This window comes from Hypomesus transpacificus, chromosome 23 (assembly GCF_021917145.1).
Source record: "Hypomesus transpacificus isolate Combined female chromosome 23, fHypTra1, whole genome shotgun sequence".
Taxonomy (NCBI): Eukaryota; Metazoa; Chordata; class Actinopteri; order Osmeriformes; family Osmeridae; genus Hypomesus; species Hypomesus transpacificus.
Window position 1 is genome coordinate 7,846,792 of NC_061082.1, and position 16,301 is coordinate 7,863,092.

General features: G+C 43.3%; 2 protein-coding genes across 3 annotated transcripts; both read left to right on the forward strand.

Annotated features, from left to right (window-relative positions):
* The first annotated feature begins 114 nt into the window (after window positions 1-114).
* On the forward strand, window positions 115-5,650 carry si:dkey-3d4.3 (leucine-zipper-like transcriptional regulator 1 homolog). 2 transcript variants are annotated; one of them, XM_047047724.1, is made up of 8 exons: window positions 115-626; window positions 1,732-1,927; window positions 2,397-2,479; window positions 2,689-2,767; window positions 2,876-2,922; window positions 3,568-3,688; window positions 3,799-3,985; window positions 4,431-5,650. In XM_047047724.1, exons 2-8 carry the CDS (start codon window positions 1,768-1,770, stop codon window positions 5,041-5,043), a joined length of 1,290 nt encoding a protein of 429 aa, XP_046903680.1. In that variant the 5' UTR covers window positions 115-626; window positions 1,732-1,767; the 3' UTR covers window positions 5,044-5,650. The 2 variants fall into 2 exon arrangements, with proteins under 2 accessions (XP_046903680.1, XP_046903681.1); XM_047047725.1 differs by having other exon boundaries at window positions 1,735-1,927.
* Window positions 5,651-6,689: 1,039 nt separating this feature from the next.
* inhbb (inhibin subunit beta B) lies at window positions 6,690-14,445 on the forward strand. The gene is made up of 2 exons (XM_047047379.1): window positions 6,690-8,054; window positions 12,190-14,445. Exons 1-2 carry the CDS (start codon window positions 7,667-7,669, stop codon window positions 12,984-12,986), a joined length of 1,185 nt encoding a protein of 394 aa, XP_046903335.1. The 5' UTR covers window positions 6,690-7,666; the 3' UTR covers window positions 12,987-14,445.
* The last annotated feature ends 1,856 nt before the right edge of the window (window positions 14,446-16,301 follow it).

A 16,301-nucleotide genomic window follows, 5' to 3' on the forward strand; every position in this document is an offset into this window, starting at 1 on the left:
TCCTGACAGCTCAAACCCCCCACACCACAGGGAATGTGTGGGGGGGGACAGAGAGAGGAGAGCAGGGATTAGAGAATGCCAGGAGCAGCTAAGAGTTAAAGTCATAATAGAATGAGATCCCCACCGGTCAAGTGTGGACTAGTGCAGCAATTTAACAGAGCTAAAAATGGTATTTGATGCAGCCCCACACGGACATAACACTTTTTATGACACATTGAGTCCATCCACCACCTATTTGCTTTTTTGTAACATTTTATATTTATATATATCTTTCTATCTTACATAGCCTATTGTTTAACTCTTTAGTATTAGACTTTTTAAAATTGTATTTATACATTCTTTTTCATTACGATCCATATGTTTATTGCATGCACTTTCCTGTTGTGTAAACTTACATGGCAATAAAAACAAATTCAGATTCAGATTCCTGTGTAAAGTTATTGGGGTATTATACTCACATGACTCTGTGTCATACAAGAGTCTGTTGTAGGCCTGTAGTGGAAATGTACACACACACCCTTCCTGCTCTCGACAGTGGTCTTCTTCACACGCTCCTCCTCCCAATTTTTTCGAAGCCCTCAGTAACGGAGACAACAAACTCCTTCAATCTCCAACGGAACCTTTCAGTAAGTGGCATTTGCATAAAAAGGCTTCGTTTTGTTTAGTTATTGTGGATCTGTGATATCAAATAAGTCCAATACACGTTATATGCTGCTAGTATAAACGATAAACCTTCTGCAGTTGCTGTTTGATTTCAGTCGATTCTAACGTTTTTGCGCTCTTAGGTTGGTTCATTTAATTCAAGAACATTTGCGATATCCTAACGCATATTTACATCAAAGTAAAATAATCTAAGAAATAATCATCAGGGAAAATACGTAAAATTAGTATAGTTTTTGAAGATTGGACTACGGGTGCTCAGATAACGGCATTCCATCAACGCTCACGTCAAGAGGATAGGCTATCACTCGATATGTCTGTGGTTTTACTTTTGGCGATTGCGTGGTATAGCCTTTCAGTAGATATACTCTCATAATTATTTATATAGTTTCCTAGACTTTAGAAGAAAATGGCCCCACTTGTCATCGTAGCTATTTTATGTTAAAAGTATTTTGCGTATTTCACACCTCAAGTCGTGTACTAACCTATTCAAATATGTGGTATTTGCTCACGTGGTTCTAAGATACTGTGTAAATAATACAAGTGCTTTCGAAGTAGGCTAAATTGGGAAATGCCTGCATTAACTTCGGAAGTGTGTAAAACGTTATATGAAGTAGAAAAAGTATCAGACTATTTAATTCCAGTATATAGCCACTAATGCCAGTGTTATAGCTATTGTGCAGCGGGAAGCTCAAAATAGTTACAATTAAATAGCCTACATCGCTATAGTGATTTCCCCGTACCAACTGTCAGTTGCTATTGATGAAGAGGGTGTGAATACTCAAAGAACAAGTGCATAGCCCATCTATTAAGGCAACCGACTGTGACCAGTGGTGACTTTGGTGAATAAGGTAGTTTATTAGCTTGTTGATGCTTGTTCAGACTTGACAACCTGATGGTGTGGTACGCTGCATTGTAATTACGAATCATTTCCGGTTCTCATGTTCAGCCTGACGGAGAGGCAGAAGCAGTCAGAAAGGCGTAACCACACCATTTTTGTAATGATGAGTAAGTCCACCAGACAGATCTTTTTAACCTGATCACTTTTTGCTTTTTTCCCTTGTCGTAAAGAAGGCCCAAATGACAGCAGACATAGGCCAGTAGCATATGAGTCGAAGGAGTCCTAGCCTCTGGAGCCAGCTCCCCCAGAGCTGTCAGGCTCCATGTGACCGCTATAAGCATGCCTGCTGCTCTCATGGGGGCCAAGTCTATGTTCTGGGAGGCAGGGAGAAGCACTCTCTCAGGGACTTCTGGAGGTACAGTGTGGGTAAGCATCGGTTGCTCAAACTTGAATCCCTGTCATGCTGATATGAATTGCTTGTAATTTAAGTGTTTCATTGTTTTCTTCACCTTTCTATGAAGCCTCTACCTAATCCAAGATGTTCACAAAATGCAGTATATGATGTAGTATGGCTTAGGTTAACTTGACTCATGATACTCACCTGGTGAATAAGTCAAATTTCAATGTAATGACACATGCTGTACCAATGGCAATATGAAAGGCGTTAGCTGGCAAGGAATTCTGTTTTATTACCACGTCATGTCCTAGTGTATCAATCGAATTTCTAAATGGGTAATAACTGTTATACAGTTATGTTGTAACACTGTGCTCATGTAACAGCATGTACAGTGTTACTACACAGCAATTAGAGCAACTTCCTGTGAAATTTGATCAAATATGAACCATGGGTAGACAATGCAATCATGAGGTCATTTCTGTGGTCCTGTATGCTTAGTGCATAACGAGTGGACGGAGTTGGACTGTAGCAGTGAAGCAGCACCAGAGGAACTGGAGGAACACTCTATGGTGGTCCATCAGGTACAGCAGAAGAAACCAGTTTATACAGCCTAATACATAGAAGCCCTTCATGTTTTAACTTGATCTTAATGCGCTCCACTTATGAGGCAACACATGAAAGGACATAAACATTATCTGCCACCAATAGTTGAAAGAAAATGAATTTGGCAAGAAACATAATTTAATTAGTTCTGGTATAAGCTGTTATCTCACCCCATGTTCATATTCAGGGTTTCATATATGTCTTTGGAGGAATGATGGACTCTGCATACACTCACTGGAAGAGTGCGTTGTGGGTATTTGATATTGGTACGTTTCACCCGATGAACTAAAGAACACAGTCAAACATTCCCATTCATGTAACACAGCAGCAGCTGGCACACATTAGCATTGTCCTTTGTGTTCTCTCTCTTCCAGGAAAGGAACAGTGGGTGCACTGGCAAGGCATGAGAAGCTCTTCTCAGGTAAGATTTGACCCACATACCAGAATCATTTTGTGTTGCATATTTATTTTATTTATTTATTAGTTTATTTGACAGGGACAATGCAGTTAAACATAGCTACAGAGCAAAGTTTGCAGCTGATGTGATGCACATAGAGATTATAGCAAAAGCTAATTTTCAACTCCCGTCCCTGGATGGGCCTTTCTACAATAGCGCATAATAAAAACAATATACAATTTTAAAAATACAGATTAGAAAAATACACTTTCAGAACACACGCATTCTAAGAACTAATTCGAAGGGTACACAATGAAATTGTACTAATTGAAACTCATTCACGCTCAGACATTTACATGGGTACAGTTTTGGTTTTATGACCTGCATCATGCTGAATCTTTGATTCTGCTCTGTCTGCAGAACCTATGTGCTCGTATAAAGTATGAAGGCCTAACACTCATTAAAGTGGAGTTAAATATTAATACAATTATGTCCTTGTCTAAAAGCAATTAAGCAGAGTTTTACAGGATGTCACATAAAATATGTAGCTATGTGGAATTTCAGTCCTTACTGCAACCAATTGGCTGACAGGGTTACTAGTACTACCCAAGGGCTGTACAACTTTGCAAGGATAATTGCCATCCAGCTCAGCCATCCATGTATTCCCAGAACCAGATGCCTGTCAACAGAAAGGGCCACAGTGCCGTGATGTTCAGCTCAACAATGTACATCTATGGAGGATACATAGACATGAGAGGCTCATCACAGGAGTTCTGGAGTTTTGATTTTGGTGAGTTTGAATGTGTGTTCAAACTTCAATACACTTTGAACACAGGACACCCACTTACTTAACTCTGTTTGTTTGTTTGTTTGTTTGTTTGTTTGTGTCTGTGTGTTCAGACACCATGCTGTGGTCCCTGTTGCACAGTGCCCAGGGAGGGGATGGTCCAGGTCCCAGACACAACCACTCTGCCGTCTCTCATTTGGACAGCATGTATCTGTTTGGGGGTCTGAGGGGCCTGCGTGAGCAGAAGGACCTCTGGAGGTGGAGCTCCACAAGACACACCTGGAGCTGCCTCAAAACCCTGTGAGCCTGCTTCACCTTGAGTACCACCTCACAACACCTACCCACTATCTACCCTCAAGGTTGAAACTATTTTTCCCCCATCATTATTGGTGAAGTACTTGAAAAAGAGGACAAGAAACATGATCCATTTATTTGTGAAAGTAGTAGTTTCTTCAGTCTCTGGTTTGCCTCAATGGGAAATGCAAAACAGCTTACACCACATACAGTATCTAGCATAATAATCTAGCATATCCAGCCAATCTGGCATTCTTCCTTCCTGCAAACTTATGTACCTTCATACACCCATCTTGTTTGTGTATTATTAAGGGACATGAATGACCAACATGGCTCAATCAATCTATAGTACCAAGATAATATCACCAGAAGCACACATTGAAGTCTAGTATTCTAAACCACCATTCTGTGTTTCTGCCTTCCTGCCCTTCTCCTGGAATGTGCTTTACAGGTCTGGCCCTTCCAGGCTGCTTGGACACTCAGCTGTGGTGTACAGGGACAATATGCTCTTGTTTGGGGGAGGAGAGAGCCTGGGAACACCCAGTAATTGCCTGTGGAGGTACAGCTTTACCTCCCAGACTTGGGAGAAACTGACTGCGCTTCCTGGCTCCAGTCCCCCCTCCAGGATCCACCATTGCTGTGTGGGACTGGGCCCCAGCTACCAGTCCAAGACGAGCACTTGTTTCCCTACTGCCACCATAAAAAACAGCCTGGACAACAGTAGGCTCAGGCCCTTTAAAAACAAATGCTTCCCAGTATCCCCTTGTGGGACAGAGGGCGCTATTGAGCTGGAGACCTTCAGCTCAGTGAAAGGCAAAAGCCTGATTGAACTAGGGAACTACTGTAATGGACTGAAAGGGAAAGATGCCCAGAGAATTGGGAACTGCATGACGTTTGAAAACCAAGAGGCCTTCAGTAAGCAGTGGGAGGGTGAGGAGAGTTTGGTGGGCTCTGAGGAAAGCATAACTGACCACCTGCCTGACCTACTGCTGGTGTTGGGGGGGAAGTCCAAAAGTGTACATACAGCCATCTCTGTGTGGCATATGACCCTCACTGACCTTTGACCTGTAACCCCCACAGATGCAGATGGAAGCGGTTGCTTTCTGTTTAGTTGCATATGTATTAGTGGTTTTACTTGTTCTCGCCCCCTACAGTGCAATTTGGCTAGGTATAGCCTACATCCGCGCTAAAATATCAAGGTAAAAGTCATCAAAGCTTGTGTAGTATAGACCCAGCGCCCAACCCAACTTTGAGAATAGATTATCAGGCGATATTTTTTGTTATCGCCCAATAAGAGTCTCACTTTAACGCAGCACGTTAACGCCGATAACGGCCCACCACTAATATTTTTACATGATACTATCTACAGAACTTAACATAAGCCTTGGAGTTTGGGAAAAATAGACAGTGAGTCAACGTTTTTTTGTGAATAGAGTGTGGTCAGTATACATTGAGCAACACATTACATAAAGTTAAATTGTTTTTGATGCGTTTTTCTACTTCTTTCCAAACAGTGTTGTAACACAGTACTTTATCGTAAACATGTTTATTTACTTTATAAGATAAATCAAAACGCACATCTGTATGCTCTTGTAAATTACATTGTGGTTGACTGTTGTTAAATAAATGTTTTTGAATGAAAAATATTAAAACCAACATTATATTTTCACAGCAGTTTGTCCTGTATGCTTTTCCAGAAGCGTGACTATTGCAACATAATCAAGTCTCAAGTCCTATCCGTAAAAACGGATTTACAAAAAAAAATCGGTTGTTCAACAGATACCGCATGATGGCGCCTATAGGCCAAATCTTTGTGTACCTTGTGTACGCGCGTGACCAGGTGTCCTTATGTGACTGTCTGCGCTTCACTCAAAAAAAGTAAACACTGCAGGCTTAATCTACTGCAGAATGTTAATACGCAAATTCACTTGGCCCACTAACCTAAATCAATGTATCTCGACTTTATCAGCATGTATTTATAGTCTTTGTTTTTCTTATCACTGCAAGTGCCAGCATATGCCTAAATATACCACGGGATGCACTTGCACTCACCATCCTCAATGAATTGCTTCTCCCAATGTTTCTCTTCTTTCTTTTCATCTAGTTATCTATATATGAATCCTCTAGTTATTGTGAGGGAGTTTGTCCCTGTTTTCTCAATGAGGTTAATATCTATGGGAACTGGAAAGACTTTTGTGACAGAGTTGCAAAAGTGATCAATTCCTTTTGTCAATATTAGGCGGTCATACTTTAAGAAGATATGGTAAATTTCTAAATAATTTGGAAAAATGGGTTCCATATTTTACAATGTGGTTTCACTTCTTATGTGATGAAAGTTGTTCAGCAAAGGGTGGCGCTGTTTCCTATCTTTTCACGTATGAACGCAGCCTGTCATGAAGGATTCTGAAAGGACTACGAACCTGTGTACCTCCTCAACCAACTAACTTTCAGGCCTCAGAAATGTATTAAATAACATAAAGATGTAAACACATTTCAGGTGTGTGCATGTATATGTGTGTGTGTGTGTGTTTATATGTATTTGGGAGAGTTTTTCAGAAACTGCAAAGGGTGGATGAAATCAACAATCACAGAATTAAGAAAAAAAACTCCTAGGGTACATAGACGTATAGGCTGTATTAGGCTACGTCATATTTTCGGCTGAATTCAAATCAGTCTGTCGCACTTATTAGGACTAGGACAGCTGTCGAAGGCATTCAGTCTAAAAAATAGGCTTGTTGTGTTTTCCGGTAGGACTAAATGTGATAGTTGTTTAGTAGGCAAATTACTATTTCTTCAAGCGTTCTCTTATGATGGTATAGTTGAGAGGTATAATCCCTTGCGTCCAGTTGGTGGAATTCTCCACGTGGTTTCAACTCCTGTATAAAAACTTTCGGTGTGCGGTGCCTCCGTGTCGTGATTGCGAAGGAGAATAGGGTTTTAAGATTACAGCATCTTTAGGACGCACAGCGCTGTCCATGAACAAGCACATCGAAGAAACTACTCTGTCGCTTTTCAAGGCTGGAGGGATCAAACACTGATGTATTCATCGGATTGCAATAAGAACGGGATTCCGCAAGTTATAAATAAAAGTAGAGATTTAATTGAAAAGAAGCAATACATAATTTCACATTGTAGTTTCTGGGTATAAAGTAAGAGTTTAATTTACTCAATGTCTTAGTGACTTTTAAATGGTTTCTAAAGCATCAATTGTTTTAATCCATCTACATGGCATGAGTCTTCTCCAGTTACCTTTCCGCTACTGCAGAGCCACAGTTTCAAGTTCGGCAGCAAACTATCAGCACCTCTGGAATTGTGCTTCATTCAAGAGGTGAACTTCATTTTGGGACATAATGACCAATGTATGGCTGGATAACAAGTTAAGAAGATAGATAATGACTGGATGTATGAATTAGCCCTATTCTCATGGTAACGCTGTTATATTTTGGACTAATTGGATGTCTTTCGTGTTCATCAATATTCGTTTGCATTCCTTTTGTATTCCTTGCTGGACGAACCCAATCTCTACAAACTACGTGGGTTGAAGTGGGCTTTGCGGGACAGAACTGGACGTTTAAAGGGATGTTAAAGAAGCGTTAAAACTTGTATTGTACAGACTTTTCGAGAAAATCAATTCAACAACACTATTATATTTAGAGTGCTTTGGTACTTGCTTCTCTAAGAAAGAAAATGATAAGTTATAATTTTACTTTGCCTTGTTTAGTGGCTTGCATACTTTCTGTCCGCTGTATCTTGGCGACTGGGACAGAGACTCAAACAGTGTCCCAGGAGTCGTGCGCATCTTGTGGCTTGGGACAGACGGACCAGTCGGGACGAGTGGACATAGACTTTCTAGAAGCCGTGAAAAGGCACATCTTGAACAGGTTACAAATGAGGGAAAGACCCAACATCACTCATCCCATCCCAAAGGCTGCGATGGTAACAGCGCTGCGGAGGCTGCACGCGGGTAAATTACGCGAGGATGGAAGGGTTGAGATCCCGAACCTTGATGGTCAAGCTGCCTACAATAACGAAGTGCAAGAGGAGACCTCGGAGATCATCAGTTTTGCAGAAGCAGGTAATACTACCTACCATCTCTCATTCATTCTCTGATTACATCCGTTTTCTATCAGAAGTTGACTTGTGTGCATGCTGCATGCTTTAAGATTATGTCCTGCTTGATAAGCGAAAGTTTGCTTGATAACTAAAATTCAGTTTGCATTAATATTAATGTAATTTTGAAAACATGGCGTTTCTGAGTTGTATTAGTGGTGTAGTGAGGTTATTGCAGTTAGGTTAACAGCTCAATTAAAGAATTGCAGTTGATATAAGAGAACTGAAAACCCACTATGTTGTTTGGAGGTCTGAAAACATTTCTAAACATTAATTTAAGATTCTCAAATCTCTCAACAGATACTTTATAGAATCTCTAAGATTAGGTTAATGTATTGTTTAATAGCTAAATCTTGGAAATCAGAGAGAAACTTCTCTCCATCCCCCACCTTCTTTCCAAACAAATACACTCAAATGCACCCATGCATGGCAAAACACACACACACAGAGACAAAAACACACACATTCCTAAAATATATCAACTGGGTTTTAATCCAACAATTGTCAGGTTGTATGGTCAGAACTACATATTTGGCATGTTTAACAGAGAAAGCATACAATTAAGGAACAAAGTTGGATGAGATCAAATAGGCCCTCTCATCCAATGTTTCCACAGTACGTTGCAAGGTACAATTAGCTTGGATGGGTACTTAGCTCTGCCTTCCAATAGGAATGATCTGAGCACACTCATGACAGGGGAACAAAAGTAAGGCAATTATTGAGCGAGCACTGAGAGTCCGTCTTAAACCCAATATGTCAACATGAAGAACAAAAACAGCCAACAAGACCTAAAGATATTTCTCAGAATAATGCATGAGCCATTTGAGTTGTTGTGTGTCCAGATGGGGGGGGGGGGGGGGGGGTCTGTGCCCATATTGCAGTTTTCTAAAGAATGCTTTTGTCATATGAAGGTTCACCAGGCCCCTTAGCTTTTTTTCTCTATTATTCACAACACCTTTGAGCCTTTGTGCAGCATTGTACCATGGAACTGGCTTGGGTCCCTGCTCTCTAGACCCCCTCTGCCTCCTGGCCAGCTGGTTCTCACCCCCAGAGCGAAGGCTGCCGGCCAGGGCACGGTGCAGGGACAAGGCCCCCCAAAGCACTCTCCTTTCCTGCAGAGAGGGAGCTGGGTGTTTGTAGATGTTACATGATGTTTCTGGAGTGTCAGGCCCAGCCTCTGTGTGTGGGGTGTGGGTGTGTGTGTGTGTGTGTGTGGGGGGGGGGGGGGGGTGAGTATAGTTTTTATCACGTAAGAGGCAGCTTCAGTTCATATCTCTGAAAGCAGGCTCATAGATAAAGAGAGAGAGAAAGAAAGAGAGAGAGAGACAGAATGGAAAAAAGCAGGAGAGAGTGGGTTGCCAAGGCACAGGTGAGGAACTCTGCCAATCTCCCGTCTCCACTGACACAGTCCCCTGGGCCCTCAGCGAGGGATTCGGTGTCCCGTAACCACGGGAGCGGAGCAGAGTACAGGGGGAGCAGAGGGGGGTGAATGTGTGCATCTCGATTGTCGGTATAGCCGTTCGTACCCACTGAACTCCCGGTGACTGGTCCAAGACACGGAATTAAGACATCATTATTGGATGTCATTAAGAGTGGCCCTGTCCTCACGGGGCCGCAGGGTTGACTTCAGGACACATGCTTTCATGAAGAGCTGTCAGTCATGCCCTGTTTGGATCCACTCCACACACTTTCCACATTAAATCCCAGTGTGGATTTCAGCCTCTTCTTAGTTTGCCCTTGCGGTCCAATGCCGTATGCATGTTTTATAAAGCCTTTAATAAAAACACTTGGAATCCTTCAATCTTTGGAAGCACAACAGCAAACTCGAGTCCTCTACCAACAAAGCAGCTGATTTGCCGAGAAGTCCAACTCACCCTGCCACACTGTCACCCACACACGCATGCACATTCCTGCTCCCTGTCTTGATTTCCTGGCGCGTTGATTGTTGAACCCCAGCTTGAGGGAAGCCTGTCTGACTGTTCAGCTCAGCGCTAAACTGGAGTCAGAGTAGCAGCTCTTCGCTATTTTATTTTTTTCCAACTCGCTGCAGCATTTACTCGGGCCAGAGGACTAGGGTGAAATGATTCCCAACCATCCTATCTGCTGACTTGTCTTTCTGTCAGTCTGAATATTCTTCTGCATCTGTCTGTCTATATATATGTATTTGTTTCTCTCTGTTTCTCTTTCTGTCTGTCTATGGTACTTGAGTCTCTGCCTGCCTGTCTCCCCATCTCTGTCCATCTACGAGCCGACCCAAGTGTTAACCTGCTCGGCCCCCGGAGCCCTTCAACCTAGGAGCTCTTTCACCCTGGCACACACCTCAGCTGCTATAGTAAACAGACAGCAATTTGTCTAAAACATAGAGTGTAAAGAAGCTGTTTGCATGTTGGCTGGGTGGCATAGGCTACAAATGCTACGTACATGACAATTGCAAAGCAATGCAAATACAAATGCTATTGCTATCAATCAATCTACCTTCATTCCACTTCAGAATCCGGCCCTGTCCTACCTTGCTCTGCCCTGCCCCGCCCCCCACAGTTCCCTCCACGCCCCTTTCTTTAACTGGGGTCATTTTTCATTCCCTTACAGTCTTTGACTGATGATTTATTGAGGAACAGCCCCACATAAAACAGTACTCCACAGCCTCAGCAAGGCTGCAGATTGACAAGCTGTGTTCAGTGCTTTTATAATAGCAGTCCAGGCCACTCTGTCTTTGGACAATCAGACCACCATGTCTAACCTGCACCTAATTGGTGCACACATTTGTCAGCCAGGACACACAGGTAGAGAAGCACTGGCTTATGATCCCTGTTGTTAAAAGGGAGCTGTTGAGGCAAGCAAGCAGGCATGGAGGTGAATGAGGCAAGGCTAGGTGCTCATGCCTCAGGGCCATGACAGCAGTTACTTTAAATCAGGCGAAAACTGTTATTCAATCAATGCTTTTGTATCTGTACACTTCAGATGGCTTTCAAGAAGGAAAAAAAACCTACACAACTTTTCAACACACCTCTATTGTTCCCTGAGGGTATGGTGAAATTGGTGAATCTTAAGGTATTTAGTTCCCCAGGGCTGGTTGTGTGTTAGTAGTGTGCGTGCGTGTGCATGTGTGTGTGCACATGTGTGTGCATGTGATTTAGTGCATGTGTGTGGATGTGTGGTACTTTGGCTCCCGGCTCATACTGTAGTCAGAATACAAGAAATCCTAACTAGTCTGAACAGGCCTTTGTGTGTGTGTGTGTGCGTGTGTGTGCGCGCGTGTGTGTGTGCATGCATGCGCAGGGACTCTGTTACATGAGAACTAGGCATGGGGTCACTTTAAGAGAGTCATCCTTGGTGGCAAGCTGTTGACACTGACACACACTAATCAGTTTGCAAACAAAGTAATTTAGCCCATTTTAACAGGCAGATTGGACTAAGTCTTTCTCCCACAGACCCTATTAAGTTCTCTGAGTAATTTGGAAGACATCAGACTAAAAAAAGATGCAGCTTAGAGAGCACATCACGCCTCAGGCTTTTGGAATCTCTTTGTTGCGCTTGTTTAGAAAGTGGGCTAGTGTCATGTAAATTGACTTTTTTTATTTTCCCTCCTCATGCTTTTCGTGGAGGGCCACGCGCTCAATGCCAGCCTGTGCCACGGCTGTCCCCTAATACCTCACAGGAGGCTTTATGCTGTCACTCTCTACGGCTCCTGGAGCCCAGGGTGTTCACAAGCAAACTCAATGAACCCCCCGGGGCCCTGGTCGTGTACACCCTCCCCACAGACCCCCCCCCCCCCCTCCACCCCAATCCTGCTGCTTTAAACTCAGACCTCAGGCCAACTGGGCCTGCTCCCAGAACTGGCCCATCAAAGCTAACCTATCAGAGGGGCCCTTCAGGGGTCATGTGACACTGTGGATGGAAAAGAGAAACAGCTTTTTGAAGGACAAAGCTGCTTCCAACTTCAGATATCCATGAAGTGTGTGTGTGTGCAAACAAATCGGGAAAGTTGAAACACTTGAAATCCCGCCAAAAGATGCGTCCTGTGAATGTTTGCATAAAACACATGACTTCCATGATAAGCCACTTATTAAAACGTATCTCTCTGTCTCTGTTTCCAACAGATGATATTGCATCATCGAAGTCAAACTTCTACTTCCTGATCTCCAACGAGGGGAGCCAGAACCTGTATGTATCCCAAGCCAGCCTGTGGCTCTTCTTTCGGGTCCTTCCTGCCGGCCCAGAAAAGGGTATTAGGAGGAAGGTGACAGTCAAGGTCCACTACCAGGAGTCAGGGACTGTGGGCGGACCAGGCGGAGGAGGGCGCTGGACCCTGGTGGAGAAGCGGGTGGACCTGAAGCGCAGCGGCTGGCACACCTTCCCTCTGTCAGAGGCAGTGAGGGCACTGTTTGGGAAGGGCGGTCGGCGGCAGGACCTGGAGGTGCGATGTGAGGGCTGTGAGGCTATGTCCGTGGTGCCGGTGCTGGTGGACGCTGGGGACCCGTCCCACAGGCCTTTCCTGGTGGTGCGGGCGCGGCAGGTGGAAGGGAAGCACCGCATCCGTAAGCGGGGGCTCGAGTGCGACGGAACCAGTGGGGGCCTGTGCTGCCGGCAGCAGTTCTACATAGACTTCCGCCTCATCGGCTGGAACGACTGGATCATAGCCCCTGCCGGTTACTACGGTAACTACTGCGAAGGCAGCTGCCCGGCCTACATGGCGGGCGTCCCGGGGTCCGCGTCCTCCTTCCACACGGCGGTGGTCAACCAGTACCGTATGAGAGGCATGAGCCCAGGTTCTGTCAACTCTTGCTGCATTCCCACCAAGCTCAGCACCATGTCCATGCTCTACTTCGACGACGAGTACAACATTGTGAAACGCGACGTGCCCAACATGATCGTCGAGGAGTGCGGCTGTGCCTGAGCCACGTGGGAACTCCGCAGTCAAAACGATGGTCAAACGGTTGTGCAAAAGGACATTTTGTACCATTCACATATACAGTATATCTATAGTTTATGGAAGCACACACACGCACACACACACAGGTACGAACACATGTATCCACGTATTGTTGTTCTATTTATCTGGCGGTACAGCTTCGGCTGCTCTGTCAGTTTTTGTCCGTTCCTTTTTAAGAACTTTAAACGCAGAGAAACGGGATGAGAAGGGAATGGTTATCACCAAATGATATTTTTCTAGTTTGCCATTTCTAGTCAAAAATAATGGCACTTCCTCTCCTCTAATGAAGATGGAAAGCGCTTAAGGAAACTGACAGGATCAAACTTTCCGCTCCTCAGTACTTTGGCACAACCAGGACTTTCAAAAAAGCAATGGTAATTCATCAGTTTATACAATTCAGAACACTAGCACTTCCATATGCTCTGTAAAGATGCTGGCCAGTCCAGCGGAATTCGTTTTTGGCAGCGCTTAATGCCTTGCGGGATTACCCTGACCAGCAACAAACACAACATTGTGATTGTTGTTTTTTCGACAAGACTGGGCCTCGTTGTCACTTCCTGCCTGTCTGAGTGCTGTTCTCTGACCAGGTGAGAAGATGGACCTTTGTGGACAGCACACTCGTGTGCTAAATCCTTAGAACACATACAGAGAACATAGCCACAGCCTCTGTCTGTTCTGTCACAGCGGACATGGATGGAAATCCTCTCAAACGGCCCCGGTGGGTCAAGGTGCAGTGCAGCACTTGCAGAAACTACAAAATGCACCCTCTAATAGCACTTGCATATTGAAATGCCTTCAAAAGGGTACTGAGTGTCCTGTCATAATGATAAGTGCCATGTGAGCTATGCAATGTATAGTAACCCATATCCATTCTCTACCCGACTGAACGCCCTCCTCTCTAGTCTTTAACTCTTATCAATACTTGAAATGTGATCTTTCGCTTCCTTTCCAAAGCGAAGGATTGTTATGATGTTTGCACTGAAAAGTTGCGGGATTAGTTAAACAAAACTGCCATTGAAAAGTTATTTTTATAGAAATAAATTGAATTTTGTTTAAAATGTATTTTACCTAATAATGGAACCAAAGAGGCCAAGATCTTAGCTATTATAATTAGATGGCCAGGCCATCACGTTATTGTGTACAATTCTGTTGATCATTTTCAAGAGGCCTAATCACTGTATCAGGGTACAATATGATTCCATTTCTTAGCTCTATTGTCTTTCTCTATTTTGTACAATAAACATGTGGCACACTTCATTTTTCATCTTTAATTCTATTTTTTCAGTTTTCTATTTAATAAAAGTTATTTTTAGTTCCTGTTTCAGAATCATTTAGTCAAATAAATTGTCATCTGTACAGTTTATGTCAATAAAAGATGTTTTCTTAAATATTTTGTAACTTTAAAATAAATTCTTACTCTGAATTACGTTGTCATCTCAAATGTTTTTCTGGCTTTCTTCATGTTAGAAAACGTTCTGCTTTGACAAACAATCACGACTCAGGTCCTGGCTTCCATAGATACAGCTGATGCAGACAGATACAGACACATGCCAGGTTGGGTCCCTTGTCACTGTTTGTGTTGTGTTGTAGGGCAACAAGGTAGCTGCAGGGACTGCGTGCAGCCACACGGTGCTATTACATCAGAGCACAGGTTTCCCTGCAAGTCTTATCAAACTGTTGCTGTTTCTCAAGCCAGCTGCAGGGTTGCCAAAATGACATGAGTATGTGCAAATAAGCCTAAACAAACAGAACGGGCCTGCACACCTACCAACAGCCAAAGTGTTTTTGCTAGATCTGCTGTCCAGCAACGATAAAAACACGAGCACACAAACCAATGAAAACAAGTCACGTGTTTCTGAAAACACTGCAAGGATAATTGCCTGAAATGCATCCATTAGGATTTTCCAGGTGAATGAGATATCCCTGTTGGGCAAATAACATGTTGGGGAGGGACAGCTCTCAACCCTAATACTTAACTACGCTTAACTATGTGAGTCAGCACCCAGACATAGAAGAGTGGCAAAAACACATAGTTCACATAACAGGTGGAGAGAGAGAAAGAGAGAGATAGATAGAGAAAGTCCGGCATCAGTGATAAATGAATGTGATCAGTAAAAGCAGAGGGACGCCCTCGACTATTGTTGAGACTGTCTTAAAGAGTTTCAATTTTCCATGCTGTATCACCCTTACAGTATGTACATAGTGTCGGCGGTCTGTTCAGCATTGCAGAAGGGAGAGATCTCGGTCTGTCTTGTCAACCACTTCACTATTAGCTAAGCCTACACAGCAGGAATGTTAATGACAGCAAGGCAGCGCTGCAGGCCATGTAGTACACACACACAGGCACACACACACACTCACAAGCACTCACATCAGCACACGTACGCACACACACACACACACGTCTCGTGTTAAACACAAACAGGCATACAACCTCTCCAACCCTTGGATATCAACTTAAACAAACATTGTCCCCTGCTCTCTCAGTTCTATTAGCAGGAGCAGGTTAAGGTCATGACAGCTGGGTCAACTGGTTTATCACAACAATAAGATTCATTCTTCAAATTTTCTTTGACTGCAATTACTCATAAAATCATGGTTATTCATTGCCTATGTGATTGAGAAGCATTTGCTGATTGAGTAGATAGTATTTTCTTTTGTGGAAAGAGATGCTAAACCAGCATGTTAAGAGTTTTTGGTTTAGCAACAGTAACATTTGACGGCCTAGAATTCAGTTTCCTCAAATACATTTTCACTTTTATTAGAATAAACCACTACTTTTACCAAAACATTTCCTGGGTTAAATAGTCTGAACTGTGAGCTGCACAACAGAGAGCACCTCATTGTTTCTACTGGAGGGCAGGTCAATGTCATGGCAATCTTATTCTTAGGACTTAGCCTAGCTGTGTTGAGACAGGGGGCTTATTCCAGCCCTGTTTACCTCACTCTCAAAATCCAAATGACATTTTGACCTGAGGAACCAGGAGCGACCTGCACCAAGGAGCTGCAAGCATGCTCACAGGGAGATTATGGCAAAGTAAAGGGATTTGCAACTTGAAAGCATACTTGGGTTCGCTAATTAGCAAAAAGTTCATCAACTCACACAGAGATGAATACGTAGGCCTAATGGACACAAACATTGTAATGGTGAAAGGTAACTCTGTGTGACCAGCATATCATATGCGTACACTAAATCCTTTAACTAAATTATTTTCCAATTTTATAAACTACTAATCCAACAATAAGCTTCCAATGCATAATTATTGCTTGTGAAGATTG

Coding starts and splice junctions, on each gene's coding strand:
- si:dkey-3d4.3 (XM_047047724.1), top strand. CDS start 1,768: ATGAGTCGAAGGAGTCCTAGCCTCTGGAGCCAGCTCCCCCAGAGCTGT. Junction 1,928..2,396: donor CTTCTGGAGGTACAGTGTGG/GTAAGCATCGGT, acceptor CTGTATGCTTAG/TGCATAACGAGTGGACGGAG. Junction 2,480..2,688: donor ACTCTATGGTGGTCCATCAG/GTACAGCAGAAG, acceptor GTTCATATTCAG/GGTTTCATATATGTCTTTGG.
- inhbb (XM_047047379.1), top strand. CDS start 7,667: ATGATAAGTTATAATTTTACTTTGCCTTGTTTAGTGGCTTGCATACTT. Junction 8,055..12,189: donor CATCAGTTTTGCAGAAGCAG/GTAATACTACCT, acceptor TGTTTCCAACAG/ATGATATTGCATCATCGAAG.